Source organism: Mirounga leonina, unplaced genomic scaffold (assembly GCF_011800145.1).
Source record: "Mirounga leonina isolate KUSES-001 unplaced genomic scaffold, KU_Mleo_1.0 Mir_151, whole genome shotgun sequence".
Classification (NCBI taxonomy): Eukaryota; Metazoa; Chordata; class Mammalia; order Carnivora; family Phocidae; genus Mirounga; species Mirounga leonina.
This window is the reverse complement of record NW_023270377.1, coordinates 77,102,731-77,119,749: the sequence shown is the minus strand read 5'-3', so window position 1 is coordinate 77,119,749 and position 17,019 is coordinate 77,102,731. Positions and strand designations below refer to the sequence as shown.

General features: G+C 39.3%; 1 protein-coding gene across 17 annotated transcripts in view; it reads right to left on the bottom strand.

Moving 5' to 3' along the window:
- The window catches only part of NEB (nebulin), a 200,570-nt gene that overhangs the window by 39,304 nt on the left and 144,247 nt on the right, over positions 1–17,019 (bottom strand). For 15 of the 17 annotated variants that reach the window (XM_035008034.1, XM_035008039.1, XM_035008036.1 and 12 more), the window contains 9 exons: positions 10,337–10,441; positions 9,581–9,685; positions 8,613–8,717; positions 6,568–6,672; positions 6,301–6,405; positions 5,562–5,666; positions 4,464–4,568; positions 3,021–3,125; positions 346–450 (listed from right to left, as the gene is read on the bottom strand). In XM_035008034.1, coding sequence (XP_034863925.1) covers positions 346–450; positions 3,021–3,125; positions 4,464–4,568; positions 5,562–5,666; positions 6,301–6,405; positions 6,568–6,672; positions 8,613–8,717; positions 9,581–9,685; positions 10,337–10,441 — 945 coding nt within the window. Of the gene's footprint in view, positions 1–345; positions 451–2,292; positions 2,398–3,020; positions 3,126–4,463; positions 4,569–5,561; positions 5,667–6,300; positions 6,406–6,567; positions 6,673–8,612; positions 8,718–9,580; positions 9,686–10,336; positions 10,442–17,019 lie in introns of all 17 variants that reach the window. The other 2 variants (XM_035008051.1, XM_035008035.1) reach the window with 2 other exon arrangements.

Here is a 17,019-nt window from a genome sequence, read left to right as displayed (position 1 = left end):
GGAAACAATATTGTGCATCTCAGTTTACAATATAATGTAGTGGAAATAATATAAATGCAAAGTTTTTTGTGTTTTTGAGTGTACATAAAGGAAAGAGAATTCTATAAAATCAACAGGCACTTTCATGCTTTCTGCTAAAACTCCATTGCCTCTAAATTGCCAATTTAGTTGGAATAATTCTTTATTGTAAAAGAAGAATTGTGAGCATAGCAGGACATCTGACATCCCTGCCTCCCTCCCACAAAACAGCAGAATCTTCCAGACATTGTGACAATCAAAAATGTCCCTCCACATTTGCAAATGCTCCCCGAGTCTGAGAATCCATTCAGTGTTTCTTGCACTTACATCACTAATTTGTTTGTTGACTTTCGTAGTACGCAGGTGTTCTGGAGTATCCACGATTGAGGTAAATTTGTCCTTTGATTTTTCATAATTTTTCCTGTACTTGATCTAAATTGTAGAAGAGACGAACAAGTTAACTTGAAGTAGAATAGAGGGCTTTAAGGAAGCTAATTTTCCTCAAAAGAGTCCCACAGCAAATAGCAGGATTCATAGATAAGCCACAGATGTGGGGAATGTGGGACATGGTGTCATACTTTCTCTTTTAATCCTAACAAATGTTTAATATAAAACTGTATTTGATAGCAATAGTGTAATGGAGTGGGCAAATAATAATAATAAATGATATTTTCCGTATTTTTAGACATTAGAAGCTCAGGCCCAGAGAGGTTTAAAAAATTGAACTAAGGGACACATATAGAATGAATCCCAGAGTCAGGACTGGATCCTTGTTCTCTGGACTCTGACAGGTAATGATTCACTTAAAATATGATGCATCAAATATGTATAATGTCTTAAGGTATGTATCCATGTCAAAGATGAAACAGATACACAATAAAAAATGAGTATACACAGTTTAAAGAACTTATCATTTTTAAAAAGATATTCACTTTTGTAATTTCCAAGTCATGAGTTTTTTTCATGCATACAAGCTGTTTAAAGTGGTACAGATACAGAGCACAACAAAATTCCATGCATGATTATTTCATGATCAAATTAGGACAAAGGAACAAGTTCAGGCAAACAAGATGTTCTTTTTTTTTTTTTTAAAGATTTTATTTATTTATTTGAGAGAGAGAGAATGAGAGACAGAGAGCACGAGAGGGAGGAGGATCAGAGGGAGAAGCAGACTCCCCGCTGAGCAGGGAGCCCAATGCGGGACTCGATCCCGGGACTCCAGGATCATGACCTGAGCCAAAGGCAGTCGCTTAACCGACTGAGCCACCCAGGCGCCCCCAAGATTTTATTTATTTATTTGAGAGAGAGCACATGAGAGGGGGGAGGGTCAGAGGGAGAAGCAGACTCCCTGCCGAGCAGGGGGAACCTGACATGGGACTCGATCCCGGGACTCCAGGATCATGACCTGAGCTGAAGGCAGTCGCTTAACCAACTGAGCCGCCCAGGCGCCCAAACAAGATGTTCTTATGGAGACCTCATCCCCCTCATTTCACATGTTGATTTGGTGTCAAACTAAAGTGATGAAATGAGTTTCTAATATAAAATATTGATTAAAAACTTTTTTCATGCGGGAACAACGGCATTAAAAAAAAAAAAGAAATTATCACTGGGTTTTTTGGTTTTGTTTTTTTTTTGCTGCTTCAAATGTACCTTCCAGCATGTGATGCAAAAGTGGTGGCATGAACTTCAACTGACCTTGTAGAAGGACAATGTCACCAGCAACATTGCCAACAGTGCGTATGAGGACAGATATGCTGGAAATAACCTAGGAAATTAGCATCAAACTCAAGAGGGGCCATAAATATGTACAATATTCAAGGAGCTGCACCGTGACCTCATCTCTCCCAAATGGTACACTTGTAGTGATCATTGAACAACAGATATTAGATGAAAACATTATTCAGATATCTTAGATGCCACTGAATCTACTTAATATCCTCAATCCCTAAGGAATCCATTTCTTTAGGGCAAATATTAAAAAAAAATTGAAATCAATGTTATACCAGTTTGGAAATAGAGTCTCAGTTACTCTACTAGATAAGTAACTCTACTCAGTTACTCTTACTAGGAGATACTAGATGACGTATGGATGATGGCTGTTGCACGGTCACACATGGCCACAGGCAGAGGTCATTTATAAGGAATGAATACTTATGCAGCTTTATCACATGAAACCAGTCTGGGCAGGGAGCAGGGGAAGGAAATCAAGGAAAGCATAAAAGTGAATGCCCTCAAACCTTCTCAATCTCTTCTTCACATCGAATCAGACATTACCTGGCTCCACATGTGTGTGTTGTAGAGGGCAGTCAACATATCTGGACGCAGAATTTCATTACATCCTTGTTTCAGAAGCATCTTGGCACTAGATTTATATTTTCTCTGTTCATGCAAAGAGCAGTGAAGCACAGAAGAGACTTAGGAAGACAGAAGAGAACACGGCTCTATATCCCAATCACTTCTGAGTGAAGGGATGTAGGCACACACACTTTATGTACTCAAATATACATGTGGGTGAAGACACTAAATACATTATAGTGCAAAGCAGAATGACTGCAATACTTGCAGTTGAGCATCTATAATCCTTGTGAATGGGGAATCATAGAGCTAGTCCACCAACACCGCCTTACAGGAAAGAAGACATCACTGGAGTAGAAAAATACACTAAGGAGTTCCGTCCTCTTTCCTTCCATTAATTTGTGTCTTTGTTTTCACTTTTGTGACTCAATTTGCAGTTCACAGTTAGATCCTCCAGAAGAATCAAAGGGTGGGAGGAGCAACTTTTCTTTTTATCTTCACCACAGCGCATGTGAGGACACAGAGCATGGACTGGCACACTCAAAGAGCTCATGGGCTCTTTGGGTGGCTAGACAGATACTTTGAAACAGAACATCCCAATATCATAGGCAGAACCTATGACATCCTTGCAGCAGACGGAACAACATCTCATGAGAAATCTGGAGCACAGTCCTGCCTGGGCTGTCCAGCCAGCCCCATCACAGTACCTGACTGATCTGGTCGCCTGCGATCTTAGCCAGCAGATGTCTAGGCTCATCGACTACCAGGTGATATTTATCTTTCCGCTGCTCATAATCAGCTCTGTATTTTTTCTGCTCAAACATCATATCAAATTATAGCAAGAGTACAACTTCAAGGCTACACAGAAATGTCCCAAGATAAACACCCCAGAGAGCCAGAAATAGGTCATTTCTAAAGGTGGGCTTCCAAAGCATCCAGAATAGTAATAACATGGAGGTAAAGAGAGTCAATTGAAGATCACCTGGAGAAGGCTAGGGCTTGGGATAGATCTGACTGATGACACCAAAATTGGACTACCTTGTGCTTAAACATCTTCCATCTTTAAATACGATGCCATTAGCAATGTTAGATTTTATGGCATTGTAAATAAGGTACTGATGAGCTACAGGTTTACTGTCTAAGGCTGTGAGAATCAAAAAGTATATTCATGGGCAAATTCTACCAGGCTTCTCATGGTAGTAAATTTGATTATAAAAGAGACCCTGAAAATCCTTTCCAAATTATAAAAACAGTAACAAAATTTATCAAGACTGTCTTCCTAGGAAGCTTCTGACTGTAATTCTTCAGTCATCCTGCATGGAAATCTACTGAAAATGAACTAAATCAAATTTAAAAATAACAAAACAAAAACAAAAAAAATCATATATTGAAAAAAACATACCATTGGCCACATTTTCATTTTTAGATACATTTTACTAATTTTCTAACATTGTTTTTTGATTTACATAAATCCATGGAAAATCCAAAGATGGAAAATTAAATATAAAACCATCCAAATGTAAGTTAATTCACAGCTTGCTCATTTCGGCCATTTTAAGCTGAATTTAAATTATTGCAACAGCAGTTCCAGGAAAGACTGGGTAGACTATAAAGGAATATTTTGGGTGCAAATGGATACTTCTCTGCACCAATGTATGAGTAACAGTGGCAATACATCTGAATGCATGAATCACAACTATCCCCTTAGGGGTGGCTCTTTCAACCACCACCATTTCTGTGCCCTGGTAAGGGATGCCAAATTAACCTTGAGCTTCTGGGTCTCCCAACCCTACACAATATCATGTTTAAGGGAGTTCAGCTGATAGTCAACAAAATCCTTGATCTCCTTACTCTTGTCACCCAAAAGGCTGTGCTGCCCTATGCTCGTGCAAACAGAGGCAATGATGGTGGTGGGGCCCTCACACCCCTCTGGACAGTCCCTTCACTTCGTTATTCACTGGACAGTCTCTTCACTCTGCTTTTGGGAGAGCCCATCAGATGGTGACCTTATAAGAGTCTTTCCAAATCTTTATCTTGAATCAACATTTAAACTGATCTTCCTGTCATTTTATGTATTGGGTTTTAATCAAATAACTCTATAGACTTCTTAAGGGAACTGAATAGGCTTAACTGGATCAAGTCATACGTACCTCATTCATCAACTGAGTTGCGTACTTGAAATGCTTATTGATTGGACAATCTGCAACATACTTGAAATCTGACTTCGTCCTTTCAAATACCTCTTTATACTTATACTAGAGAAAAGAGAACACGGTTACTTGATAGCAGGCTGTGATTACCTTAAGAATGAGACATGTCATTTATCCTTTCACACAATTGAGCTAATTTATTCATGGAAGTTAACAAGTAATTATTGAACACTTTGCCTCCTAAGGCAATGAAGTGTATACCCACATGGATACCTGAAAACTAGCCCCACAACGCATACTTTATTGAACAGATATCAACTCGATCTATCTTCCATATTAGGCGAAAACACAAATCAGTTCCTTCTTTGTTTCTATATGTTAAGAGTTATTATTTTATTTTATTTTATATGAACTTGAAGGCATTTTTAACCCATTACTTTGAAATAATTTTCCAATAATTAGATAATCATAATATTTTAATGCAGAGGTGAGCTCACATCTAAACCACCAGCTGTTTTGAAATGACCCCATGAACTAAGAATGTTTTTTAACAATTTTAGGGGAGTATAAAAAGACTATGTGACAGAATGAATGTGGTCCACAAAGTCTAAAATATTTACTATCTGGCACTTTTCAGAAAACTTTGTTGACTCCTATTTTGGAACTCAAAGGAAGCTAACCCAACTACTTTATTTTGAAAATAGGAAAACGAGGCCATAAAAACAAAGTTATTTACCACACATCAAGTTTGTGGATTAATCCCACTTTGTATTTGCTACCATATCAACTCTAACAAAGTTAGTCACCCAGAGACATAGTAATAGGAAGGAAATTCGGGAAGAACCATGAGGAGTTATACTAAAATGACTTTTCATCAAATTCAAATAAATGATATAAATCAATGATGACTATAGTCAATGAGGCCAATACTAAGAAACTTTCTAAGTAGAGTGAACCATTCAGTATGTACTCCAACTACAGGGACTAGAAGCAAGGATAGAGAGAGACATATGAAAAGCTATTTCTTCAGTACTGATTCTCTCTGTGTGCACTGGAATATGTTAAATGCAGGTGGTTCTTATCCTTGAGTAGACATACCTTGCTGTAGAGAGTCTTGTTCTTTTCAGCCAGAGTGAAGTCAGGGGTATCATAGGCATAGCAACCAATGCCCTTAAGCGAGGTCAAATCTTCTTTATATTTTACCTGGGAGAAGAATATCATCAAAGAATTTTAAGAACCTATCTCCAAATAGTAGTAGGCTAGGATCAATACAAGTAGAACAAATAGAAGCTCTGACTGCTGAAGTATAAAGAATACTAAAGTATTAAAACAATTATTTAAGTTTCCAGTAATACTGATTTCTGCTCATTTTATGGTGTATTGTTTTATTATATATGGAAATTTTAATTTTTAATACTAATTAAAGCAATTCAAATTTAACAGGCATATTTTCCTAGAAAGCATATGAGCTCAGCAGCTATATTTTCATACAGAGAGCTGAAATTTCTAAAATGAGCATTATTATGTGTCTTCATTGCTTCATGAAGTTGTCTCTTCAAATGATCAAAACAAGTCTATTTCCTAGATGAAGTATATTACTTCCAGTCCTGTAATATGATATCATACATTTAGAAGAAAAATTAAGTTTATAAATTTGAATATATCTTTCTCTTTCTCAAGTTAAAGCTCAGTTATGTAGCAGTGAGTTCTAGGATTTAAACATCCATACAGAAGATCTAAAATCTGACTGTTTCATCAGTTTTTATGCAGTGTTTGATTTCATAAGTCACATGGGAATATGAATTCATATGTAAAAACAGAAAGTTTCGAGACTCACATCACTGACTGCATCAGTAACTGCCCGATGGTGGAAATGCTCTGGGCGATCAGGAATGGACAACCAGATTCCCAACTGACTCATGTAGTTCTCCTTGTATTTCACCTGTGGTAAAAACACAAAGACAGCTATAAGTCTTACCCAACTTTAATGTAAAAAAGTCTACATTTCTCTAGAGAGTTTTAAGAAAGGGAAAATACTTAAAAAAAAAAAAAAAAAGATGGTAGGTTATTAAGCCCAACAAAGTAGAAATATCTAGGGACATACTTTACTAATGTCATCTGTGACTTTACGATGATAAACAATGTCCAGAGCATCTTTCACAGTGTGGTATTTTCCTTTGGTCTTTTGAAATGTTTCTTTGTAACGTAGCTAGAAAGAGAAAAAGCACATAGATTGTGAAAAACCACCAAGTTAAATGATTGAGTTCTTTTAAGCTCGAACTCTCTTGAGTCTTCTCTCTTAGGTTTTCCCATGAATAAATTTATGAGAGATTAAAAAGCTCATTTTCACGTCCAGGAAGAGAATGACACTGGGAGAAAACTAATGAAATCTGAATAGAGTTTAATAATGATGCATCAATATGGATTCACTCATTGTGACAAATGTACCGTGGTAATGTAAGGCACTAACAATAGGGGGAAAAGGATGTAGGGTGTTATGTATATGTTTGTATATGTATGTATACATATGCATATGTATGTATATGTATGTATATGTATGTATACATATGCATATGTATCTCTGTCCTAGCTTTGTAACTTTTCTGTAAATCTAAAACTACTTAAAATAAGAAGTTTGTTTAGAAGACTAAAAATATCCTAGGGGATAGATTTTGAGGGTAGTATACAACTTTCTCAGCTTGTATTTTTTTTTTTAAAGATTTTATTTATTTATTTGAGAGAGAGAGAATGAGAGAGAGCACATGAGAGGGGGGAGGGTCAGAGGGAGAAGCAGACCCCCTGCCGAGCACGGAGCTCGATGCGGGACTCGATCCAGGGACTCCAGGATCATGACCTGAGCCGAAGGCAGTCGCTTAAACAACTGAGCCACCCAGGCGCCCCTCAGCTTGTATTTTAAGCAAAATGGCCTGGCCCTGGACCCTGAGAGCGTAGAACCAGTGCCTGGTATGTCGGTACGCCGTAGCGCTGAGCAGCACTCATGGGCATTTTACATTTAGTGAAGAGCATGCCAACTACCTTGAATGTTTCAGGAGATGCTGGCTCTCTGTGCTCAGCCCACTTTTGGCAGACCATTGGATCTCTATACACCAGGTGTGGGTCCTATGATATCTCATAGGATCAGGGGACAAGGTCCTCATCCAAGTAGCAGACTCCTTTCAGCTCCAAATGAAAATTGCTGACAAACTTATGGAACTAAGATACTGTTTCAGTTTTGTTGTGCCCTTTCACATTTCTGTTTAGAGATCACCGTAATGACTTTATGATGCCCTGAAATCCTAGAGCAATATTCTTAAATTGAGGGGTCATGGGGTTGCTGCAGCTTTGGGCTGAGTTTAAGTCCCAGTATGCCCAGTCCTCCAGGGATTCTGGTTCTGGTAATGGGTGCAATGCACCTGCAGGTGGGCTCTGAGAAATGAACCCGGTAAGAACTGGTTATCTACCCTGAGTTAATTTCATATCTTTATTAACAGGTAATCTCATTACCACTAAAAGCCAGTTGTGTCCTTGATCAAGTGGTATGAGAAATGAAAGACTGTCCCTCCTAATTCTAACAAATGTGTCATTCTCATGATTGAGATGGTCAAGAGAAGAAAGGGAAAAAACATTTTCTGCATGTTAACTAAGAGCCCAGCACCGTGCCAGGAATGTTATATATATTATCTCATTTTGTCTAACTTCATTATCACAATTCTTATCCTTATTCTACATACCAGAAAACAGAGTCTTAGAGAAATTAAAGAAATTATATAGAGTCATATAGCAGGCAAGTGACAGCAACAGGATTTGGAACCATGTTTGGCTGACTCCAAGACCATGACTTTATGGATAAGTGACAACTAGTTGTCAAGTATCCCTAGCAAATGCTGCCAAAGAATTATAAGAAAGGGTCATAGTTTTGTGAAGAACAACAACGAGGAAAACCACAGGCGTTCAGCATCTGCCAGCGTTGTTCTTAGTTACTGTGCCTGATACCGTTTGTGCCGTCTGTTGTTTCAGGGTTGTTGTGCCCGTGATCCACGTTGTGGACCAGGGCTTTGAACTATAGAGCACTGTACTATCTTCTGTGTCTTAGTTACCACAACCTCAGCTGTCGCATCACAACAGAAGAAAGAAGAAAAGGATGCATACATCACTGGCATTCCAGTAAGCCTTCTTGGCTCTGAGGAGGATTGGCGTGTCCGGAACGGGGGTGTACTTGTCCTTCATTTTTTCATATTGAATCTTGTACTTTTTCTAAGAAATAAAGATAGGAAAAAAGAGACAAACTTAAGTTCAAATGTTTCCATCCTTCCGAATTCACAACCATGTCACAGATCCAGCCTAGGGACATGATGTATCAGGCTTGATAAGAGAATAGCTTTACCTTTTATGTTTGGATGCTGCTGAGCATAATTACAGAAATGAGCTCTCTGATCAGAGGCAGCAAGGGAAGGTTTTAAGATTTTTTTTTTTCAAGATTTTATTTATATATTTGACAGAGAGAGACACAGCGAGAGAGGGAACACAAGCAGGGGGAGTGGGAGAGGGAGAAACAGGCTTCCTGATGAGCAGGGATCCCGACGTGGGGCTCGATCCCAGGACCCTGGGATCATGACCTGAGCCAAAGACAGACGCCTAACGACTGAGCCACCCAGGTGCCCCTAAGGAAAGATTTTATTTATTTATTTGACAGAGAGAGACACAGCGAGAGAGGGAACATAAGCAGGGGGAGTGGGAGAGGGAGAAGCAGGCTTCCCTCAGAGCAGGGAGCCCGACGTGGGGCTCGATGCCAGGACCCTGGGATCATGACCCGAGCCGAAGGCAGACGCTTAACAACTGAGCCACCCAGGCGCCCCAGAAAGATTTTTTTTTTAAAATAATATATATATGCCGAGAGAGAGAGTGTGAGCAGGAAGGGGCAGAGGGAGAGGGACAGAGAGAATCTTAAGCACATTCCCCGCAGGGTATGGAGCCTGATGCGCGCCTCGATCCCACGACCCTGAGATCATGACCTGAGCTGAAATCAAGAGCTGGCCACTTAACCAACTGAGACACTCAGGCACCCCAAGATTTTTTTCTTTAACCCAGTGCACCTTGTTGCCAAATTCCCGACTTACCTCACTGACCAGGTCCTTTACGTCTTTAGCATGCTTCAAGGCTTTGGTCTGGCTTCCAGCGTGATGATGGGGTCTCTCTTTGGTGGCAAGTTCAACATACAGATACTAAATGATTAGAAAATAGGGATCAGATGTTATAGAGATAAAACATTTATTATTTAGTATTCAGTCATTTTCATTCATGTCTAACCCTTCAATGGGAGGATGGTGTCTACTTGTTGTTGTCCTGGTTTTTCATTTATCATATGTATTTCTGCTCATTTGTTTCTGTGTTCCACATTTGGAAACATGCATACATACACTAGTTACCTAATACCCTTACTGTTGAGTATGGCCCGACCTAAAACCAGGTGATAAAGAATGCTGATGGAAGAATGAGAGGATTCTGACAAAGCCCTCGACACATTCCCTCCCCCCCCCCATTTTTGTCTAAATGCATAAAATGTGGTTTCATTTGTCATGAACAATAGATAAGTCCTACAGAATGAATCAAGCAGTTTGGTCCACAGACCATTCATCCAATGACGAAAATTGTACACACGACTTAGAAAAATAGACATGATATTGCTTGTTTATGTACCACACAACCACAGTTATGATGGCCCCAAAGAAAACGGCTAGAGGTTAAGGGCCATGAGGCTGCGTCAAGGACAACCAAGTGTGAGTCTGTTACGGAGCCGGAGTGGGCAGCCACACGCTACCAGCCCCCGTGACGCCAGCGCTGCGGGTTTAGGAGTCTCTGTTTATGAATCTCACCTGGCTCTGAAGCTTCTGCCCTCGCTTGGCTCTTAAAAGATCAGGAGTATCAGGAACTGAGGTGAAGATTGACTTCTGCTTTTTGCCTGCAGCTCTGTAAACCAGCTGGACATAAAACAGTCATTACCATTATTTCCGCTTCATCGACACATTATGTTCTCTGCTGAGAGGTGCCTTTAGTGCTTACTCCATAAAGAAACCGGGGCCTGTCCCGCTGCAACAGGCTCCGTTTCCACCCAGTAAACCAATAATTTATTTACCTCCCTAGCTCTCTCTTTCCTTTTCCCTTGTAACAAAATAACAGACATTCTGTAGCCTGCCCAAGATTCCAGCCTCCTACTGCGTTCTCGGTCCTATTCTCACCTGTCCCTTTCCAGAGGCTTTCCCTACCCTCGCCCTCTACATCTTCAGCCTTCCCATTTCTCCAGCCTTCTCCCTGCATCTGCAAACAAAGTCTAGTCCCTTCCGTCACTAAGCCTTTTCCAATCTCTACCAATGATCTTGTTTCTACCTTTCACAGCCAAGCAGTCTATGTATTTCTTCTTTTTCTCTCTTTTGATTAATTTCTCAAGGCAACAGTTGGGCTTCCACCCAACCACACCAATGAAGTCACTCTCACGAAGACTACCAAAAACTTTACAACTGCCAAATACAAGAATGGTTCTCTGTAGCAACTGAAACCGCTTAGCATTTTCATTCCTGAAAACATTCTTCTCTGCCTCCCATTCTGGCACTCTCCCCTAAGTGGCTTATCTTTCTAGGCATTCCTTAGCTTCCTTCTATGGTTCTGCCCTTCCCCAAAGGCTGCCACTGGCTGGAGTCAGAGTTGACTTCTTTCACCTTATACATTCTCCTTGGGTAACCTCATCTGTTTGTAGGACTCAATCATCTATTTGAGATTGAGGACTTCAATAGTCTAAGTCTGATCCACCTTCTTCTTTCTCAGAGACGCTGCCCTAGTTTGACCTCTTGTAGAATTTCTTCTCTACACATCCTCAAAAGGCTCCTAAAACACCTTCCTAGGTCCTCCATTGGACCACTCCACATGGCCCTTTCATCTTTCACAAGTCTGAGAAGGAGATTTTCTTAAAGCTCAGATCTAATCATATCTTAATGCTCAGAAGTAATTCTTCAATGACTTTTCATCAAGTCTAATATTAAGACAGCACCCCAGAATCTTCATGAGCTGGCTTTTATCCTATGATTCTAGTCTCATTTCCCAACATTCTCCCACACTCCTTCTGTAATATTTGAAACTATTTCCAATTTTAAGAACTCATCATGGCCATTTTCATATACTGCCCTTTCTGCTTAGAATGTTCTTCCTCCTCTTATCTGCCTGGAAAGTTCATAGAGACCACACTGTCTTGTTTATTCCTATAGGATATCATTCATCATATTGGTGTTTGTTTCTCCTCACAGATTATGGGCCCATGGAATGCAGGGGCTCAGCTCTATCATTCTTTTATCATCTTGTATTTGGATAAAAGATCTGAAAAGCAGTAGTCCTCTGATAAATGTTGAGGGAGCTTAATATAATGAAGCAAACTAGGAAGTACAAATGGATAGCAAATAAATTCTAATCATAGATATAAATACCAGTTGAACAGATAAAATATAGGAAATAATATGTATATACATATGTAGGCAACTGTCACAACTGTAAGCATGTCTATTTCTTTAACTACAAATTATATACAAGCATGAGTTGAAACAAAATGTAGCTCATCTACTTGGGGTTGTTTTTTGTATTACTTCTGAAAGAAAAGAGATAAACTAAATAAAAATTTACTATTTCTTCCAGGCTAAATTTCAAATAAAGCAAGTCAACAAACTCATAGGATCTTACGGTCAAAAGGACCCTGAATCATCTACTCCAATTCTCTAGCCCAGGAAATTGGGGTATTGAACATGTGAATTATACAAGGTCACACAGCAAACTGGAAGCAAATCTGGAACTAAAACCCAACTCTCCCATGACATTTCTATAATTTTCTTTGTATCATATTTCCCCCATACTTAGGTATGCATTGTTGATGCTTCTTCATTTTTTTTAAATTTAAATCTTAGTTGACATGGAGTGCAATATAGGTTTCTGGAGTAGAAGCCAGTGATTCATCACTTACGTAAAACACCCAGCACTCATCACATCAAGTGCCCTCTTTACTACCCATCACCCATCTAGCCCATCCCCCCCACACCTCCCTGTTTATACTTCCTGGGACAACACCCCTGCTTGCTAGTACTATGAGGTATAAAAGTCAAGAATCTACACAACTCAAAGACAATTCAAAAGTCAAGAACTCTACTTTCCTTTTGCCATCAAACTTTTTACTAAAACAGTGTTTTCCAAACTTTCCTGATCTGTAAAAACCCCAAGTCCTTATTAAAACAGATTTAGAGGTTCTACCAAAGACCTTCTGAATCCAGAAGAGTAATTTCGATCAGTATTTTTTAAAATTCAGTTTATTTAAGCTAAATTTCTCCCACCCACTACTTCCCATCTCTGGCAACCACCATATATATGTATTTTAGATTCCACGTATAAGAAAGGTCATATGATATTTATCTTTCTCTGACTTATTTCATTTAGCATAATGCCCTTGAGGTCCATTCAAGTTGTCACAAGTGGCAAGATTCCATCCATTCTGATATTTGTGGCTGCCACCTCCAGGACGCCTCTTGGTCACTTGGCTCTGAAGGTCAGGGGAGCTTGTGTTCCTGGTGCCGTGCGACTGTTACAACAAAGGTCACCCAGAAAGGAGCTCACAGTCTTGTCTGGGAGTCTGATTTTTGCAACTGCAGCCAGGAGACACCGCTACATCATCTAGCTCTGGTGGCTGATAGGGCTTACACTTGTGGGTCCCACAGGACTGTAACCAATGAAGAAAGAGTTCTTAAATAGCTACCACCCCCAGGGCACGGCAAGAGACAACAGACCCAGGAGCTTAGTCTTTCTGGAAAGGAGGCTCGTTAGCTCATCATCATGACTGCAGCTTGAGGGGTAGGCTTCTAATTAAAGATGCATCTTGGGGCTGACCAAAATCCTTTTCAGAGAACTTAGAGGGCATCTACTATCTTCATTCTTACCCTCTGCTATGCTTTGGAGTGCTAATATCTCCTGGGGGGAAGCTTTTTACACATGTGGTCCCTGATTTTTGCAGCTGCCAACTTGGGGATACCCCTTGATTGCCTGGCGCTGGTAGCCTGGGGGGGCTTGTATTTCTGGGTCCCCAGGACTATGGAAATTGGAAAGACAGTTCTTGGTAAGCTACCACCCCAAGGGCACTGCACAGACAGCAGACTGGAGCATACTCCAGTCTTTCTATGAAGGAGGCCTCTTTGCTTGTCCTGGATCTTTGGCATGAGGGATAGACTTTAGGTATGACACATATTTAGTGGCCTATAGAGCTGCTAACAAGGAACAAAGGTTGTAGATGCTATGTTTGGTGCTCTACCTTTGCCTTGCTCCAGCTTGCTGGTTTCACCCAGAAAAGAAATTATACATGGTCTGGAGTCCTGATTTCTATGACTACCAGCCAGGGGACACCTCCAGATTGCCAGGCTCTGGTGGCCAGCAGGGTTTATGTTTGCAGTTTCTTAGGATTATAGGTATTTGCATACATTTAAAAGCTGATGCCTGAGGGTTTGGCTTCCAGTCAGCCTATATCTAGGTGCTGAGACCCTCCCCTTTGGGACACTGCATGGTCTTGGCACATCCTCAACTACTGAGCACTAATAAAAATAGAATGGGCTACTTGCACAAGCGTAAAGGTTTGAGAGACAACCAAGAGATGAGACAGGGTTCAACAACACGTTTCACTTCCTACATGAGGCCATTCCTTCAAGACTGGGAAGGGTGGTTGTTTCACTTATTGTATAGAAATGAACACAGAGAGTCAAGCAAAATGAAGAAACAGGAATATGTTCCAAATGAAAGAACAAGATAAAACTCAGAAAAAAACCTTAATAAAATGGAGTTCATTTACTTGATAAAGAGTTTAAGTTAACAGTCATAAAGATGCTCACCAAACTGCAAAGAAGAATGAACACAGTGAGAATGTCACACACAGTGAGAAATATAAGAAAGTATCAAATGGAAGTCACTGAATAATACAGTAACTGAACTGAAAAATACACTCGAGGGGTTCAATAGCAGACTAGCTAAAGCAGAAGAAAGGATCAGTCAACTTGAAGACAAGGCAGTGGAGCTCACCTAACCAGAGCAGCAAAAAGAGAAAAGAATGAAAAAGAAGTGAAAATAGCCTTAGGGACTTGTGGGACAGCATCAGATAGACTAACATTTGTATCACAGTGCTTCCAGAAGGAAAAGAGAGAAAGGAACAGAAATCTTATTTGAAAGAATAATGGCTGAAATATTAATTTCCCTCAGTTGGGGAAGAAAACAGACATCCAGATCCAGGAAGCCCAGAAAGTTCCAAATTAGAGGAACCCAGAGAAACCCACATCAAGACACATAATAATTAAAATGTCAAAAGTTAAAGAAGAAACTATTAAAAGCAGCAAGAGAAAAACAACTTGTTACATACATTGGAATGCCGCACCCTCCCCCAATAAGAGTATCAGCAGATTTTTCAACTGCAGACCAGAGGGAGTGGCAAAATATATTCCAAGTGCTGAAAGAAAAAACTCTTTTTTTAAAAAGATTTTATTTATTTATTTGACAGAGACAGTGAGAGAGGGAACACAAGAAGGCAGAGTAGGAGAGGGAGAAGCAGGCTCCCTGCCGAACAGAGAGCCCGATGCGGGGCTCAATCCCAGATCCCGGGATCACGACCTGAGCTGAAGGCAGACACTCAACGACTGAGCCACCCAGGTGCCCCAAGAAAAAACTTCTGACCAAGAATATTCTACTTGGCAAATTATCATTCAGAAGTGAAGGAGAGAGAGAGTTTTCTAGACAAGCAAAAGCTAAAGGAGTTCATCATCATTAAAGCAGCCTTACAAGAGATGTTAACGAGATTTTTTTAAGCTAAAAAGAAAGGGTGCTAATTAGTGATAATAATACATATGAAAAATAAATCTCACTGGAAAGGTAAATATACGGTAAAGGTAGTGAATTAATCACCAGTATGAAGGTTAAAAGACAAAAGAAGTAAAAATCACTATGATATACAAGACAAAAAACGTGTAAAATGTGACATTAAAAACATAAAACATGGCAGGGGGAGTAATGTTGAGCTTTACAATGGGATCAAACTTAAGTTATCAACTTAAAATAGACTGTTATAAATACAAGTTGTTACAAGTTGTTTCATGGTAACCATAAAGCAAAAACTGACAGGAAATACACAAAAGATGAAAAGAAAGAAATATAAGCATACCACTAAAAGAAATCATCAAACCACAAAGGAAGAGAGCAAAAGAAAGGAAGAGAGAGGGACTATAATAACAGCCAGAAAACAATTAATAAAATGGCAATAAACACATACATATTAATAATTAATCTAAATGTAAATGGACTAAATTCTCCAATCAAAAGACACAGAGTGGCTGAATGGATTAAAAAAACAAATCTACTGGGCACCTGGGTGGCACAGTTGGTTAAATGTCTGACTCTTGGTTTCAGTTCAGGTCATGATCTTGGGGTGGTGGTATCAAGCCCTGTCAGGCTTTGTGCTTGGCATGGAGTCTGCTTGAGCTTCTCCTTCTCCCTCTGCCCCTCCCACTCATGCTTGCTCTCTCTAAAATAGGTGAATAAATCTTAAAAAAAATAAAATAAAAAAACAAGACCTATCTATATACTGCTTACAAGAGACTCATGTTATATATAAGGACACACAGAGACTGAAAGTGAAAGGATAAAAAAAGATATTCCATGCAAATGGAAACCAAAAGAAAGGTGGAGTAGCTATACTTCTATGAGATAAAACAGACTAATAAGAGACAAAGATGGGCATTACATAATGATAAAGAGGCCAATCTAACAAAAAGATATAATATTTGTAACTATGCACCCAACATAAGAGCATTTAGATATATTAAGCAAATATAAGCAGACCTAAACAGAGAATAGCAATACAACAATAGTCGGGGGCTTTAATACCCCACTTACATCAATGTATAGATTATCCAGACAGGAAATCAATATGGAAACATTGGCCTTAAACGATAGAGTAGACCAGATATTTACAGAACATCCATCCAAAAGCAACAGAATACATATTCTTTTCAAGTGCATAGAACATTTTCCAAGATAGATTGCATGTTAGGCCATAAAACAAACCTCAGTAAATTTAAGAGGATTGAAATCATATCATGCGTATTTTCAAACCACAATGGGATGAAACTAGAAATTAATTACATGAAGAAAATTGGGAAATTCACAAATATGTGGATACTGAACAACAATGGGTCAAAGAAGAAATCAAAAGAGAAATAAAAAAAATCTTGAGACAAATGGCAATGTAACATACTAAAACTTATGGGATACAGTTCTAAGGGGAAAGTTCGTAACAATGCCTACCTCAAGAAACAAGAAAAGTCTCAAATAAACCACCTAACTTTACACCTCAAGGAACTTAGTGGAAAGAAGGAAAAAAATATCAGGGACGAAATAAGTAAAATACAAACTAAAAATATAAAAGGTCGATGAAAGAGCTGGTCCTTTGAAAAGATAAACAAAATTGACAAACCTTTAGCTAGACTCACCAAGAAAAAAA